At 41.6% G+C, this 17,187-nt stretch overlaps 1 protein-coding gene across 1 annotated transcript in view; it reads left to right on the top strand.

The window, feature by feature from the left end:
- The first annotated feature begins 6,485 nt into the window (after nt 1–6,485).
- Nucleotides 6,486–17,187, top strand: part of psd2 (pleckstrin and Sec7 domain containing 2) — a 37,325-nt gene continuing 26,623 nt past the window's right edge. Inside the window, exons 1-2 of the mRNA XM_034690907.1 lie at nt 6,486–6,716; nt 16,360–16,899. Coding sequence (XP_034546798.1) covers nt 16,412–16,899 — 488 coding nt within the window. The 5' untranslated portion in view covers nt 6,486–6,716; nt 16,360–16,411. The remainder of the gene's footprint in view (nt 6,717–16,359; nt 16,900–17,187) is intronic.

Genomic DNA, 17,187 nt, shown 5'->3' with positions numbered 1-17,187 from the left:
TCTCCTGGAGCTGGTTCTCATGCTGTCCTAGCATCCTTTAAATGTCATGTGTTAGTTTATTGCAGGGCTTAGATAGAACTTCTGTAGATACCTGCACAGCAGAAAACTCCTCCTCCTGAGTTTCAGCTTCGAACACCTTGATATTTCCATTTGCTTCTTGATTCCAGACGCACTCACACATCCATATTTGTTACACAACTTCCATATTTACAACTTGGCACAAAGGGGGTGAGTGTGGCACTGTTGCTATGGTGACCAGTCTGTCGGTTGACCTGGCTGCCCTGCAGATTCATAGATGGCACACACACACACACACACACACACACACACACACACACACACACACACACACACACACACACACACACACACACACACACACACACATTCTGTCACCATGTTGGCAAGGTCAACAGCGTTACCTCTTTCTCTCACATGGTGTGTTACGCACACACAAATAAACAGATAATGGGGTTCTGTATGAAAAAAAAACATGCAGCTCTTTATTGTGTGTGTCTGTACATCTTTCTCTCTCTTCACTCTGGGGAAACTATCAGGCTTATTTTGACAATCAGTACTTCATCTGCACTTTTCCCTGCTGAACAAACAGAAGAAAGGAGGGCTGTCAGGCAGAGTCTGGATACAAAGAGCAGACACATAGTGACTCTTCTTCTTCTTCTTGTGTTTGTATTCCAGCTCATTGTGAAGAACAAGTGGTCACAGGTGGGAATGATGCCTAAATGAAGACCCTCCCCCTCTCTCCCCTCTCTGTCTCCCTCTGTCACATGGAGGGATGTGTACCATTATGGCCCGCTTTTTGATGCCTGTGGATATAATGACCCAGATGAGAGCCACACATACACACGCACACACACACACGCACACACACACACACACACACACACACAAACACACACAAAGACAAATGCTGACATGCCGTGTCCCCCTCCTCGTCACTTGTAATGAATGCTGATGAGGTAGTCAAGGGAATCACTGGAATCCAACACACAGGCCTCGTCGTGCAGCTTAATAATGATGTCCAAACTGAAGGCAGACACTATGTGGCTTTTTTCAAACTCTAGAACTAGGCCATCCTTTTCCAGCACTTCTTGTCCAAAATAAAGATTAACTAAGAACCAACTTCTTATGTTTTTAATGTTTAATGTGGTTGCAATTACCTACCCGGCAAGATGCTAAAATTAGCATCACTCTTATGTGTGTCAGAGAAGCACCCTAACTGAAGCCGTGAGGTATTTAGTTTAGAGAAGTATGGCATAAAAACTGGAAGAAAGCGGGAAACAGCAGACTCTGCTGCCTATTAACACTTCTAAAGCTCACTCACTGACATGTTTTATCTTCTTTTTTTACCAGTGCAGTAACAGTGTGTGGAAGGGCAGTTGGGTCAAAATATAGCTTCACCACTGTTCTCCTTAAAACCGCCAACATTTTCTATATTTGTGTGAGACAGTAGATAGAAACGATGAACACCTTTCATATCAACAATAGTCATCTTGGAAAAACTATATTTCTAAGCTTCATCAATTTACCTCAAACTAAAAATCCCTCTTGATGTACAGATGACGGCTTGATCTGACAGCACTGCTGCACAACACCATTTATAAGAAACAACATCTTGAATGTTGTCGTGATAGAATTCATTTGGGATCAGTGAAACTAGTTTGTGGCAGTACTGAAGCAAAACATGCCATTTGTTCTCATTCTAACCAGTGAACACTCAAACACACGCACACACGCAGAACAATTAATCTAACATCAAATAACAGAGGTGCACACATCGTTTTAAACTCAAGAGCAGATTCTGCCATGAAGTCCTCTGATCACAATCAAAGACCCTCATGATGTGCGCATACACTCGGCTGTTTGTGTGATCTATGTGAGCCGCCTATGCCTCCTACTCGATTTGTGTGTATCTTTCTGTCTGTATGTGTGTGTGTATGTGTGTGTGTGTGTGTGTGTATGTCCATGTGTGCAAGTGTGTGTGTGTTCCCCAGATGTCTCATAGAGCTCCCTGTTGTTTAGCCTGCTATGGCAGACAGAGCCAATGCTGTGAACTACGTGGATTGATGGTTGTTTGGCAGATTTCTCAATTTAATTCCACTATAGTCAGGATGCACTGCATCCTCTGCTGCTTGTGGGTGTGTGTGGGTGTCGATGCATGCATGTGTGTGCGCGCGTGTGTGTGTGTGTGTGTGTGTGTGTGTGTGTGTGTGTCTGTGTATACAATGGGAGCAAATATGTGTCCTAGTATGTTCATATTGGTAAATCTATTTTTACATTAAGTTGTCTTTGTGAACGTATGTATTGGGAAGTGGAAGGAGGTTTTGTGTTGCATGTGGATCCTAGCATCTATGTGTACCACCACTCCCCTCCACCCCACCCCAACCCAACCCTACACAAACACACACACACCCACACAAAGAGCCAAGAGTCTTGCAGCAGTGGCTAAAGACACTCACCATCAGTCTGTGTAGCACCTCCCCCATGCTTTGATTATACTTACAATGTTATTACTTGAGCACAGTGACATCAGCATATTGATTTATCTCTACTGGCATCATTTAATACACTAACACATATGTATACACACACATACACACAGAGTCACACACATTTCATGGTAGCACACCTTGTGATAGCACATTTGAACACACACAGGTAAATGCATGTGTGATGGTAAACATTTAAATACTCCGACTAATGGCCCCGCACATTAATACACTCATGTGCCCCATCACAGGACCACCCACCCCAACAAACTAAAACACAAGCTGTTACCTCCGCCTCCCTCCCTCCCTCCCATTGTCACATCAGGGATCTCCAGTGTTCCCAACACGTTGCCGCCATCATGGCCCAGCAGATGTCACTTAGCTACAGACACACCTCTTCATTTCTCCATCAATCCCTTTGCCTCTCATGGGACACAGTGGAGGGACACAACAGAGAGCAGTGAGTGCATGTGTGTGTGTTTGTGTGTGTGTGTTTCTGTATGTGTGTCTACAGAGGGGGAAGGGAGCCAGGCAGGTTAATAAATTAGTAATTAGGATTGACATTGCGTCTGCAGAGGGTTTCCCCCAAACTCCTTCCACCACCCTCTCTACGGTCATCTGTGCATCTTTTTAACTCCCTTTGTCATCCTCACCCCACTTCCTCCCTGTCTGTCTCATCTCCTTGCGTAACCCCCCTCTACCTGTCCTGCTCTGGGCATCGCCTCTGTAACCTTCACCTCCTCTTGTCTTCAAACACATCAGGTTCCTCTGTCCACACCTTCACTCCTGCTTCATGCATCTCTCTCTTCTTCCTAATTCCCCTCTCCTCTCTCTGTCTTTCTCTGATCTCCTCTCAGCCACTCCCCTCCTCCTATGTCTCCTTTGTGTGATATTGATCACTGGAGATCACTGGTTTGGAGGTTTGGGTTCTGAATCCATGCAGGCATTACATAGAAGCTTGTACCACTGTTCATTATAAAGGGTGTTTTCAAGTACATATAGAAGCATTGTACAATTTTGGCAGCTGATGAAGGTGAGTCCCATGTGGCATTATGTGCGCTGCTTCTGTTTATGACCTTGAGGTGATCCAGTACGACAGTACTCTCTGCACTGCACGTTTCAAAGACATGAAAAATGGTTCTACGTGTTTGTCAGAGTGAAAGTGAAAGAGAAAGTTGAGAGGGAGTGAAAGGGAGTGGTGGACATATGCTGGTACAGGAAGAGAAATGCCCTCTGTGCTTTGTCAAGGGCAGGTTGGACAGAGGCTGATTTGTAGGGGGAGAGGGCACATTACATGACATTGGTCAGAAAGGCCAAAAATATGAACATTTTAAGTTAAAGCCTTGTCACCAATAAGACCAAATATGGATTAAGTCAATACAGGCATAGAGCAGACTTCATTTGCTCTTTGGTAACATAGTCCCTCATGTTTCTAACCCTGCCTGGTTTTAAACTCTTACATCAGATCCAAAAATTCACAACACAGCTTAAATGTAAGTGAGCATCCTTTCTACTTTGTCACATAGATACTCACGCCAACTTCAATCCTAACAATATATTTATATTATTTGTGAGCCAGTCACAAAACTTGTTTTTGCTTTCGGTTCCCAGAGTGCGTCTTGAAATGGGTAAAAAGAGTTTTAGATACGTTGCTACTGCAGCCTGCTTCAGGAGAGCCTGGGTTTGAGTGAGCTTGTCTCTTTAAATGTTTTCTAAAGCAGATTGAAGGCAATTTGAGAAATATGTAAATGCTTTGACTGATGGCTTTTGTTACAAAATACATGACATGTTGTCATGTTTTAGAATTCTGAGTTGTTTGTAACTTTGTTGGAACGTGCTGCTGCTCATCTTGGCCAGGACACTCTCGTAAAAGAGATTCTTAATCTCAATGTGGTCTTCCCGGTTGAATAAAATTGTAATAAATAAATTAATAATATCAAGTTTATCAGAAAATGTAAGCAAAAGCTAAAACCTATTTATCACTGGCCTCCAGCTGACATAACCGTTTCTCTTCCCTATGTTTTAATGGTATTTCTCTTTTAGATGAGCCTGCACAGACTTAGCAGGTCTGTTATACTGAACGATAAACTTTGCTTTTTGTTTCTGTCAGTAACTTTGTCAGAGCGCCTCTTCACATTTCAATCTGCAGGTCATAATGAGCCCCATGTAAACATTACAACAAACTGAACGTGTAACACAGTCTGAGACTGATGAAGGGTTCTGTTATGCCAGGCAGTGGCGTATCCAGAGGGGTGGCCAAGAGTGACACTGGCACCCCTTGAAATCCAATTGGCCAACCCAAAGGACCACCACAAAATCCTAAACTATGATTGGTTGTTTGCCTTGTCAGAGGTCAGGTTTCTGTAAAAATCTATAATTTGGGATGAGTGAAAAGGCTGACAGTAGATTTCTTTATTAGTGCCCTCAAATGTGACTTTGAAAAAAAACTTTTATAAGTCCTTAAAGAATTGAGCTTAGAAGATTTATGCCACTTTGTCATGTTTTTTTTTTAAGTCAAAAGGAATATAACAACTGTTTGATACTTTAATGAAAGTAGGTTGTGATGTCAGAAAGGGTACATGTTATTTATTTGTAAATGCCCTGGCCACCACTGCCTATGTGAGAGCCTCAGTTGGGCCACCCCGGTCAAAAAGTTCTGGACACGCCTCTGATGCCAGGTACACCTGAGTAATGCATCATTCGTCAGCAATACATTGTTTAACAACATAATGCAAACTCACTCTGAACTCTCAGTCTCAGTTGCACTTATTAACAATAGATGTATGTTGTTCATACATAGTTGTGTTCTAAATGATCTTTCTTATTGAGTTACATAACTAATGAAGAACAACAGACCAATGTTTCTGGTCAGAATCGCCTTGCAGTCATCAAATTCCTATCTAAAACCAAACCAGAGCATGACCAATGCTACATCCAGGATATGACAGCTGCAGGACTTTAGACCTTGGACAGCACTATTTGACTGTCTGTAAATCATCAGCATGTTTTGTTTTTTCTGGTAGATTCCCAAACTTTTTCACCAAACGCCCCACAGTTAATCGCTGGTGAAATCAGACAAACGCTGTATGACCCGTCCTTCTGAGGACATCCTGGAACTTTCCCAATATCCTCTGGGCATTTAGTCTGGGAACCACTAAAGTCAGAGTCAACCCAATATGAATAATATTTGACTCCATTGGAGGACTGTGCAGCTGTATCAGTAGTGGTCAGTGGTGGACAGTAACAAAGGAAATTTACTTGAGTACAGTACTTAAGTACATTTTTTGAGTATCTGTACTTTACTTGAGTATTATATTTTGGGGATACTAATTACTTTACTCCACTACATTCAGAAGACAATTATTGTACTTTTGACTCCACTACATTTCTATCAGTGCTCTAGTTACTCACTTCTTATGTTTTGATGTCAGCTCATGAATTATTGTAAAAATACAACGTTTAGATAATTTTTAAGAGGTACTTTGAATACTTCAGTATTTTCAAAAGGAAGTACCTCAGTACTTTAACTCAAGTAATAATTTGACAGAGAAACTTTCACTTGTATTGGAGTAATATTTGACCAGGAGGATCTATACTTTGACTTAAGTAATGAGGCTGTGTACTTTGTCCACCCCTGATAATATTTGACTCCATTGGAGGACTGTGCAGCTGTATCAGTAGTGGCCATGGATGAGAAGGGCTTGTGTCAACACAAAACTGTCAGTGCTAATCTTCACTGCAGGCTACAGTGTCTGATATCAACAGGCCCTCGAGACGCATCCCGTTCACACCGTGAATAGCCACAGGAGAGTGGTGGAGCTCCGGAGCAGTCCGAGGAGCGGAATTAGACTTTCCCAGCTGCCATTCAAACACACCGAGGCTCCACAGAGAGGAGGAGACGGAGAGGACGCCTCCGCTCATCCATCCATTCATCAATTCGCACAGTAATCACTCTCCTCCGCCTGGACCTCCTGCGCGAGACTACAACACGAGCTTCGGCTGGTCTGCAGCGGCGGCCGTGAACAACGGTCTCACGCGTAAAACCAGCGAGAGGGGGGCAGCTGAGAAGGACGCACAGTGGAGAGAGAGAGAGAGAGAAACAGATCCCGTCTGTCAGTGTTATTCCCCGGTGTGGATGTGAGACAGTGGGAGAGTGAGGAGCACCGCCGGAGAACTCCCCTTCAGCTTGGAACTGAACGCCTTTCACTGGTGAGTGTGGAAACATACATTACAGTCCTGTTTATGGTGTCAATTGTTTTAGTGTTTGAGCTATAGTGGGGTTGTTATAGCGCCAGAAAATCTGTAGCCTAGAAATGATAGAGCCCACGCTATGGATATCACGTTTTTAATTTACTAACGAAGCAAACGCGCCTTTTCTCAGAGGCTGCAGCGCGGAGATTTCGTGTCCTGTATTTCTTGCTCAAATATAGGCTATACACAGCCTGCAGCCTGCTCACACCGGCAGGCTTTAGGACAGCTGCGTTTGTGGAGCTAATATAGGCTGAACGAAATTCACCGTGGGGGCCGTGGGATTTTACAGAGGTGTGATTTTTTTCCCTTTCTTCCTCTCTCGCCCGAGAAGAGAATGAGGAAAGCGTTTCCTTTTCGCTTTTAGGAGGACAAGTCGATCTTGAAACGCGACCAAGGTCTATTTTGGAGGAAAAGAAAGACACCGGCCTCAATTGAGCTTGAACCGTGTCTCCCAGCCATCCTGTTGTCATGGTTACTGGCTCGAGGAGGCTGGGAGAACATGGCTGTCTCGCGCAGTGCACTCTCTTTTGTGGGCACGCAAACACACACACACACACACACACACACACACACACACACACACACACACACACACACACACACACACACGGAGAGTGAGGGGTAGAGACAATAAGCCTGGTGTTTCTGGTGTTTGTTTATGTCTTTTCAAGTGTTTTGAGAGACAGTTTGGAGAAAGGGAGCAGGCACGTAGCAGCCCAGTTATACATTTATAAATCATTATGTTATTCTGTCTACATTTGAATGCAAAGGTTTACAACCAGCCTCAGTAGAAGTTGTACCCAGACAGTGGGCTGGATGAGAGCTGCACAAACAATCGTGATCACCAACACCCACAGAGAAACACCACAGGTACAGATTGGAGCGCTTACCTGGGGGACACATTGTATTTTTTGGCAGTAAAAGAAAGAACTTCTTGCATAGTTTTGTCCTTGCCCTTACAGGATGTGGGTGGCTTTTTAAAAACAGGTGTTTGATAGCAGCAAAAATGTTAATTACAGACATTTATCACGTCCCCAGTACAATGGTTTGCTCTTCTTGGGTAGGGGCAGCTTTACTTGATGCAAGCATCTTCAGCTTATCAGACATCCAGATACAGCAGCTCTACAAAAAACTGGATGGATTTTTTCCTCTTCTTATCTTTTTATTCCTCACATGTTTTGTTGACTCAGCAGTGGATCAGAAACATCAGTTCCAAACCCCTTCAAGATGCAATATTCAAATAATATTTGGAAAATATTTGATTGTGTTTACAAACGTGTGAACCACATTGATTTACATTGATTTCACGCCATCCTTCAGATGCCAGAAATGTCTTGTTGTGTGAGCCCATGCTTGTGAAATAAAGAGTGTATAGTCATATGACATAATTGCAGTGCTCAGAGGAATTACCTAATAAAGATAAAGCATCACTGAGAAGCCTGTATTCAGATACATGTTTTCAGAGGGACAGATTGTGAGTGAATTGTTGACCTTGACAGCAAGAAGTGACATATTGGGGTGATTTGACTGTTCCGCTCCAGTACGCTGGTGTGGCTGTAGTTGGAGGCCTTGTTTTCAAGCTGGTGAGACTTGTAGGCAGGCTAGCTTGGACTGCTTCCAACTCCTTATTTTCCTGTTTTCCTGTCTCGCAACCAGGATATGATTTTTTTCCTCCCTGCCTGCATCTGTTTGTAACACAACAGCATTTTTAAAAGGTGACTCTTTCTCTGCTCTGTTGTGTGTGTTTGTTTGTGTGTGTGTGGGCTGCAGCGCTGGCACAGCATCCCGTCTGCATATTATGAAGAGGGTCAGTAGGTCATTTATAGTACTGTAGACTGCAGTGATTTTTTCTAAGCATGTTGCTATGATAGACAGAGGAGGATGAGAGGTGGTTTTCATCCATCAGCTTTCTGCTGTTCGCTTCATAAATGGTAATTAGCTCTATATAAATATTACAAGGGTTGACCATGTGTTGTTTTTTCATTAAGGTGTCTATTATGATGCTCTTGGCAAAAAAAACCTATTTGCTGTTTTTATGTACATGTTTACGTGATTCTCATGAATTTCTCTCATGTAGATTTTCTAATTAGATTAAATTGACAAAAATGAATACATGTATATATTATAATTTAATGTATAATAAAAAAACTGTTGTTTTTACAGTATAATGCGGGCAGCTGTGGTTGCCAGAATTTCGCCTTAATAAATATAGTATAACTTTTTCCCCTTTCACGGTGAAAACAAATGAATACTACTGATGTTATGGTATAGATTGGAGTTTGAGTCCATGATTTACTGTAAATATAAAGGTTTTTACTATAGAAATAAACAATGTTTTGCCATAGAATTAACATAATACCATACACATAACAAAAAAAAAACATGTTTATTTTATGGTGTAATGCCGGCAGCTGTGGTTGCAAGAATTTCACTGTAATAAATATGCTACATCTTTTTCCCCTTTTAAGGTAAAAGTTGGAGTTTAATTCCACATTTTACCATAAAAATACATGTTTTTACCATAGAAATAAAAAATGTTTTTCCATATAATGAACATGAAAATACTATACATATAACAAAAAAAAACCCTTGTTGTTTTTACGGTAATACACCTGCAGCTGTGGTTGCCAGAATGTCCCTGTAATAAATAAGGTACAACTTTTTCCCCTTGACGGTAAAAGGAAATTATTACGGCTGATTTCACAGTAAAGGGCCAATATTTGGCCAAATAATTAGCATGAAAATAGGACGATCCCTGTGTATAATTGTTTACTTTGTATGTGATAATTTACATTTGAAAGGCTCAGCTCAGTGTCAATGACTGGAGAGGAGCATCATCAATGTCCTTCACATCCTGTGGTTGTGCCAGTTAGTAAGAAAGTTGGTGCACACACACGCAGCACAAATTTCCCTCTTTTAAATGAATGTGGGAAACACTGCCGCTGTCATGAGGTCAGACAAGTTAAGAGTGGTCAATTGGCTGCCTGTAAACCACCGCTTCCACTCTGAGAGGCAGGCAGTGACTCACAACATGACTGTCTGCAGGCAGAGTAGATAGATAGATAGATAGATAGATAGATAGATAGATAGATAGATAGATAGATAGATAGATAGATAGATAGATAGATAGATAGATAGAGAGGATTAAGGAGATTAGGCTTAATGCAGATTACCAGTTTCTATCATATAATGTGGCTGAATTTTGACTGTTTTATCATAAGACTTGCGAAATGATCTAATTTCTAACTGTGTGATATTAAACTCTGAGAGATTCCTGTTGTCTCTGTGAATCTGCCTGTGTTGCAATCATAGACTGTATAATAAATGGACGTAGTATCTGTGACGTTACCCATCTGTTCCTGAAGCGCTGTTTTGAAGCAAATGATCGGTGGGAGCCAAATTGAAAATGCTGAACTCAACCTAAGAGGCGGGCTTTAAGCCTCCTAGCCAATAGCTACAGTGTTCCCGCCTGTCAGTTAAGTTATAAAGGTCCTTAAATGGGCAAAACTTGTTATGTTAATATCTCCTGAAGTGTTATAAAAAAATTCACCCCCAAACAGTGTGTGCCGATAGATAAATTAGCTCTTCAGGCCGAAGCAGTTTTTTGAACCAGGCTGTAAACATGTTTATTATTGCTGTAAAGATCGTCTTTTTTGAATGGGTGTCTATGTGGTTTCTGGTGTTTCTGAAGCCAGCCTCAAGCGGACACTCAATGAACTGCAGTTTATAACACTCCCGCATGGGCTTCATATTTTGAGACAGATTTCTGCTTGAAAGCAAAAAACTATACAAAGTCTATATCTAATATGCATCACGTGTGGGCGGGAGAACTGCTGTGATTTTATTTCTGTGGTTGATGGCCTTTGAAAGTGCTACAGTACGTCTTCTCTGACTCTGGTACAGCTCTGTAAAGGCTTGGGAATAACTCTGATAATGTCATCAGGGTTTGGTGATTACAAACTTTAACTGTGAGTCTGTGTTTGCAAACCAGACGCACAGAGCTTCAAAGGAATTATAAAGCTTATAATGCTCTCATCATCATCATCATCATCATCATCATCATCATCATCATCATCACCACCAGCATCATCATCATCACCACCAGCATCATCATCATCACCAGCATCATCATCATCACCACCAGCATCATCATTATTTTATTTAAATCCTCGGAAAACATGTTGAGGAAGAACCTTCATTTGCAATGGTGCTGAGGCACAGACAACAATAGAGCACATACAAACAGATAATTAGAGAAGGATAAAGGGTAGCAGTGAGATTCATAATTAAAGGGATATTTCAGTTTTATTTCATTTATTGCATAATGACACCACCCATGATCTGCACGACATATTTACATAATCAAAATACACTGAGCTAGCTGCTGAAGGGGAAGACTGAGCTGATAGAACAAACTCTATACACATTGTGTCTGACGGGTAATCGTAGGTACATCCTGCTTCACCTAGGGATGGGACATGATTTTGGAATATTCGAATATTCGTTCACTTGGTAAATAGCGAAGAGTTTATGCAAAAATGTTCTTATTTTAAAAGTACACACTTTCCTCGTTTTCACCGGTGCCTGATTGTAAGACTATATTCATGCCAGACGGTGGCTGTAGAGCGTCTTAAAGCTGTTTGCTAAATGCGTTGAGTAACAGAAGAAGAATGCTAACTGTATTAGATAGCAAAAAAAGAAGAAATCATTAGCGACATTCACTGCAATATTCTCTGTTTCCGAATCTCACACTATTACACACATATTTCCAGAGACTGAGCATGGCTGTAAAATGTAAACATGCACGCCACGCCGCATCCAATGATTATGGAATAGTATTTTAGCTTGAATACCCATCCCTACTTCACTTAATGCAAAACTGAGATGTAAAAATGTTAAAAAATGGACAGTATATCAGGGACGTATATTATAGATCGAATTAGCCGGTCAATGCGCTGGAGGCGGAAGAACACATCTGTGTTGCATCTGAATATAGTGCCAAAACAAACAGCCTTTCTGGTGGCAAAGCTAAGGGCTGAAAAAATCCCAAGTAGAGCGGAGCTACACCTAAACCGAGATGAGTTTGCGACTCAGAGACTTTCAAATTGTCTGAATTACGTGATAGAACTGCTGGAAACTGTAGCCTAACTTGCGTGCTGTTTTTCCCTATAGAGCCAAACTGAGCAGCATCAGTTGTGGCTAGAACAATTACTAGTTACATAAAACTCATACATCCCCACTTCAAAAACACTGAAATATCCCTTTAAGTGTTGTAATGGCAAGAATGTGATACCATAAAAGCATACAAACAAACACTTAACAACTGCAAGCAGAACTTCCTACCTATGTGTGAACCAACGCTGCTCTGCAAGGTGTTGGTAAATTCCCTCTTGGCCAGTGTCATAATCGTCTCAATAACTGTGTACCCATTGAACTTCAGCTTTGTGCACAGTGATCAATAAATTACGCTGTGATGTGTTTTTGTGTGTTCATTGTGCTGTGTGCTTGTTTGTGTATCACAGTGTGTGTGTGTGTGTTTTAGAGTAAGAAAAACACACACACACACACACACACACACACACACACACACACACACACACACACACACACACACACACACACACACACACACACAGACAGACAGACAGAAAGACACACACAGACGGATGGAGATATCCAGGGCACAAAGGACAAAGAAAAGCTATTTAATGGTAAAATGGTTATCTGCTGTCAACCTCTCTGTGGTGGTTTTGGGCTGGTGGATGAGGCAGACATTTTCAGGTGTGCTATGGTGTGATGTCCACATGATTGGCAGATGGTTTGATCACAATTAAAGAAAACTGATAAGGCTTAAGAGCTTCATTGTGCTACTGACAAAAGTGAAATGCAATGAGTCTGTCCTGATGGCCATTGTATACAAAGAAACAAGACAAACACACACACACACAGACTCACAGCTCCACACACACTCCTCCTCTATCATTGGCTGTGGTTTCTCCATCCATCCATGTGGGGTGTCTGAGCACATCTGCTCCCTCTCCTCAGCAGCTGACTGCAGGGTTGCTCACTTCTTTTCTCCTGGCTGAGACCCACTTACCTCAATTACTGCAAAATGAGAGACTGAGACTGAGACAGTGGAGAAGCTCAGCTAGACAGTGAGATAGCAGAAAACATAATGTGAAACAGATGAAGAGGAGAGAGTGGGAGGAAAAAAAGACACTACAGACAGAGTGAGAGAGAGAATTCCCACTTTCCATGTCTGGTTTCATAACTGTGCACTGTTTCCATTTATGGAGATGTGTCACTGTTTAGTTGTTTGCGTGTGTGAGTGTGTGTTTGTGTAATTGACCATGAGTTGATGTGCATTTGCATATGTGTGTATTTGCATAAAGAGATTCTAATTGTGGTTGTTTGCATTTGTGGAAGAAAATAGACGCAGAGGGAAAGGTTTAGGATTTTTGGTGATTCAGTTTAGGATCGTTTTGTCCAAACCAACAGCTCCTTTTTAAGGATAGCAAGCAGACACTGATCCATGACTTGATCAGCCGTGAAAATCTTCCATATTTCCGACTTGTTTAGGCTAAACTCTTTTAGGGTGGTATAATTCAGTTATTTAATCTGATGTGACCCACATTATGTGGTAATAAAAGTCTCTGTAAATGGAACACGAAGCAAATGTCCCGGTGACTAATAATGCAAACCATTCCCATGTTCGTCTACTAAAATGAGACATAGTAGGTCACTCGCTGATTGTGAATTCAAAGAGAATATGTTGGGGAATCAATCATACCATCTGTTGAGTTCGTCATACTTTCATCAAACGGAGTGAGAAGGATTTGAAGACACCATAGAGACACAATGTGCCTCGTTGGGAAAAAAACAAACACATAACTGGATGCTGATGTGATGTGAAAGCTCAAACAACCTTCACAGAGTGACATTTTTTTTACTAGTACAGAGTGTTATATTACAAAGAGTAGAGTGTAAAGCCAATGTAGGCTTTTTGCTCCCATAATGATGCTTGCCACAGGGATTGAGACCTTACAAAAATACCCTTGCATTCAGCTGACAAGATAAAGTCCCAATCAAGGGGAAAGCTTTGCAGTAATTCAGTGAAGGGTTTGAAATAAAGCAGATATTCCTCCTGAATTTCTTGGTGCTGCATAATTTGCATCATCTTTTCCATCTCTGATGAAACATTCATTCTGCCTGTGGTGTCCTAACGCTCAAGGGTCGAGCTAAAGCAGTTTGCAATATCAGAGCTTCAGATTTGGCTCACATCCGAGCCTGCCACCTATCTTTCCTCTCTATCAGGACCCTATTTTATTTCTTCACACTTTGACTTTAAAATGAGATAGAAATGCTTCATGCACCTCCAGAGAAAACCACAGTCTGTAGGAAGGAGTCAGTGAGTTCATACGGGGTCCACTTGTAAATTATAAGCATGCCAGTGCCATCAGGAAAGCTTAAATCCTAGTTAATATTTCACTGCAGTTGTACTTTAAGTCCCCTGCTGCAGATGATTCAGCAGAGCTGAGATCTAATGTTGCTGAAGACTCATATTAGGTGACAGCCCTGATTCCTGGCTGTGCTCTGCTGTCAGAATCCAAACATCTACCTCACCAGTGCTGGACTGTGTTAAGAAAAATGTGCCTTATTAATTTGTTCTGGTTGCACTTCAGCTCCATTAATATCACATAGAAAATTGCTGTAATTATAAACTCATACATGTGCAGTTTATTGAGTTTTGCTGTTGTATTTTTAATTATTAATGGCTCAATTGAGACCTGGCATTGTAATATTCGGCTACTGAACAAGCTACGACCGAGCTAGTCTTAAAATATGAAGCCAATGCAAAAGTGTTATAAACTGCAGTTCATCAAGCGTCCACTTGAGGCTGGCTTCAGAAAAAAACAGAAACCAAATACATCCATTCAAAAAGCCCAACAGCATAAATAAACATGTTTTCTGGTTCAAAAAATACTGGTTGGTCTGGTAAGCTCATTTCTCTATCGGCACACAATGTAGGGGGGGGGGATTTTTTTTACAACTCGTTAATTTTGAAGATACTAAACTTACGAGTTTTGCCTAATTAAGGGCATGGCTGACTCCGGGCTGCCTCAAAGCCTCTTGAACTCATAAGTTAGGTTGAGTCAGCATTTCAAACATGGCAACCTCCGCGAATGGGTCCAAAACTCTGCTTCAGAACCTCTGTACTGATGATCCTATGGGTTACGAGTACCATATTTTGTTTGAATGTAAGAATGTGAGCCTTTTGAGTTATAGAGAGAGGGTCCTACCAAAGTATTATTTAAAACATCTATCTAGATGTTCTAGCCAAAAGACATTTGCAAATTAGGGGCTTTTCTAAAGAATGTCTTTCCATTGTTACGTGGACCTGAGCTGAGGTTTAAAAGCATGTTTCATTATTTGTCTCATAATATATAATAACACCTCATAAAGACTCAAAGTACAATACAGCCAATGCATACTATTTGGGACTGAAATGCCCCCCTTAACTTGTAAACTCCTGAAGGTCATCAGTAGCTCAAATAACACAGTGGACATAAGCATCATTATGAGTCCATATGTGATCAAATCGTAGAAGCTCAATTTATTTCTGGAAAAAAGACATAAATTAGTTGAATGTCCTTTCCATGATTTCCGTAAGCCCAAGAGATAAACTATGAAGAGAAGACATACAAATATTTAATCTTGATAGTTATCTAATGTGCAAATACCAACAGTGTTTTATGGTTATTTGTTTTTTATGGTTAGTACATGAAATATCTATTAATTATCCAAATTCTAACACATTGTTGATTGACTGGTCAGCCTTTCAAGAACAAATCAACTTCCTGACAGCTCCTCAGATTGTATAAAAAATGATTAAAAAAGTCTTATCTACAAATGAAAAATAAGGAAAAATGAACCAACATTAATTTGAACATAGCTGAATTTAGAGCTGCTCATTAGCATTTGCCCTTGAGTCTCTTTGAGGATGGGGGGTGACCTGTGGTACAGAGGTATCTGTGTCCAAACAAGTTCAAGAGAAGAGCAGTCCACCATTGTTCAAATCTCACCATCATGCATTGACACAAAACATCATAGCTGCAGGATTGAAAGCGATAGTTATTCTGCTGTGAAATCTCTACTTGGACAGAGAGCAGATGAGCTAGCAGGATCATTTTGACAGGGATCTGTTAAGCTTTATTAAACAAATCTGTCCATGTGCGTGCCAGCCTGTCTGCAGTCCTCTGCTTCCTACTTTATCTACCTTTTCCTGACCTCCTTTTGGAGCTGATAGGGGATCATCAGGAGCAGAGAGCAGAGTGTTCCAGGGATATACATTTCTCTTTCTAACACACACACACACACACACACACACACACACACACACACACACACACACACACACACACACACACACACACACACACACACACACACACACACACACACACACACACACACCGTTTTGTTGAAGGTGACCTCTGTGACTCACAATTAAGATGAGAATAATCAAATGACGTCCTCCTCCTTATCCTCACTTTGTCCTCTGATTGTTCTTCTGTCTCTGTGTTTCTCCTCTTCTGCAAAGATTTCCTCGTGGTTGCTGGGCTAAAGCAACCTCATCCTCAGTGAGGAGCACCATGACCCAGGAGGGGCAGACTCTGCCCTCTCCCCCTCCACCAGAGAACCCAGAGGAGGCAGAAACAGCTGCCGTCATCTCCTCTGACCCTCTTGCAGAAACACACAAGCTAGCGAAGCATGAGACGCAAGAGGCCGAGAAACTGGATGACACTGAGGAAGTAGAACAACCAGCAAAGACCAGAGAGGGAGAGAAGGAGGTGGAGAAGGATACAAATGGGGAAGGAGAGGGGAGGGAAGAAGTAAAAGTGAAGGCTGGAGAGGATGAGTTGGAAGAGAAGAGGGTTGATGAAGATCCATTGACAGCTGGAGAGGCGGAGGGGGAGAGGGAAGGGATGAGTGAGGAAGGATGTATGAATACGGAAGTTAGCTCGTCTGGGGAGGAAGTAGGACGTGAGGAGGAGATGAAAGAAAACGAGGAGGGGAAGAAAAATGAAGAAATACAACCGTCTGCAGAGGAGGAGGCAACTCAATCACAACAAGCTAGACGGTTTGTTACCTTACTTATTCTTTCAGTTTTATTCAGTGAGCCATTTTGTTGCTTTCAGGGAGACACAATTCAGTGACTCTGAACCTTCCAGGTGTCACTCTGTGAAATACAGATAAACCTCAGTGATACCGCATCCTGTCAGGAACAGAAACTGGCCAACTCTCATCATCTCCTATTAGTTTGATAGTATGAGGCTCATCAAAGCAGCTCTTTTTGGTCTTCATATAAAAAAAGTATCACACATGTTAGTCTGCAGTATTTGATAGCTTTCAATTGTTAAGGAGACTG

The sequence above is a fragment of the Notolabrus celidotus genome, chromosome 8 (assembly GCF_009762535.1).
Source record: "Notolabrus celidotus isolate fNotCel1 chromosome 8, fNotCel1.pri, whole genome shotgun sequence".
NCBI lineage: Eukaryota > Metazoa > Chordata > Actinopteri > Labriformes > Labridae > Notolabrus > Notolabrus celidotus.
The sequence above is the reverse complement of the archived record's forward strand: the minus strand, read 5'-3'. Positions and strand labels throughout refer to the sequence as shown.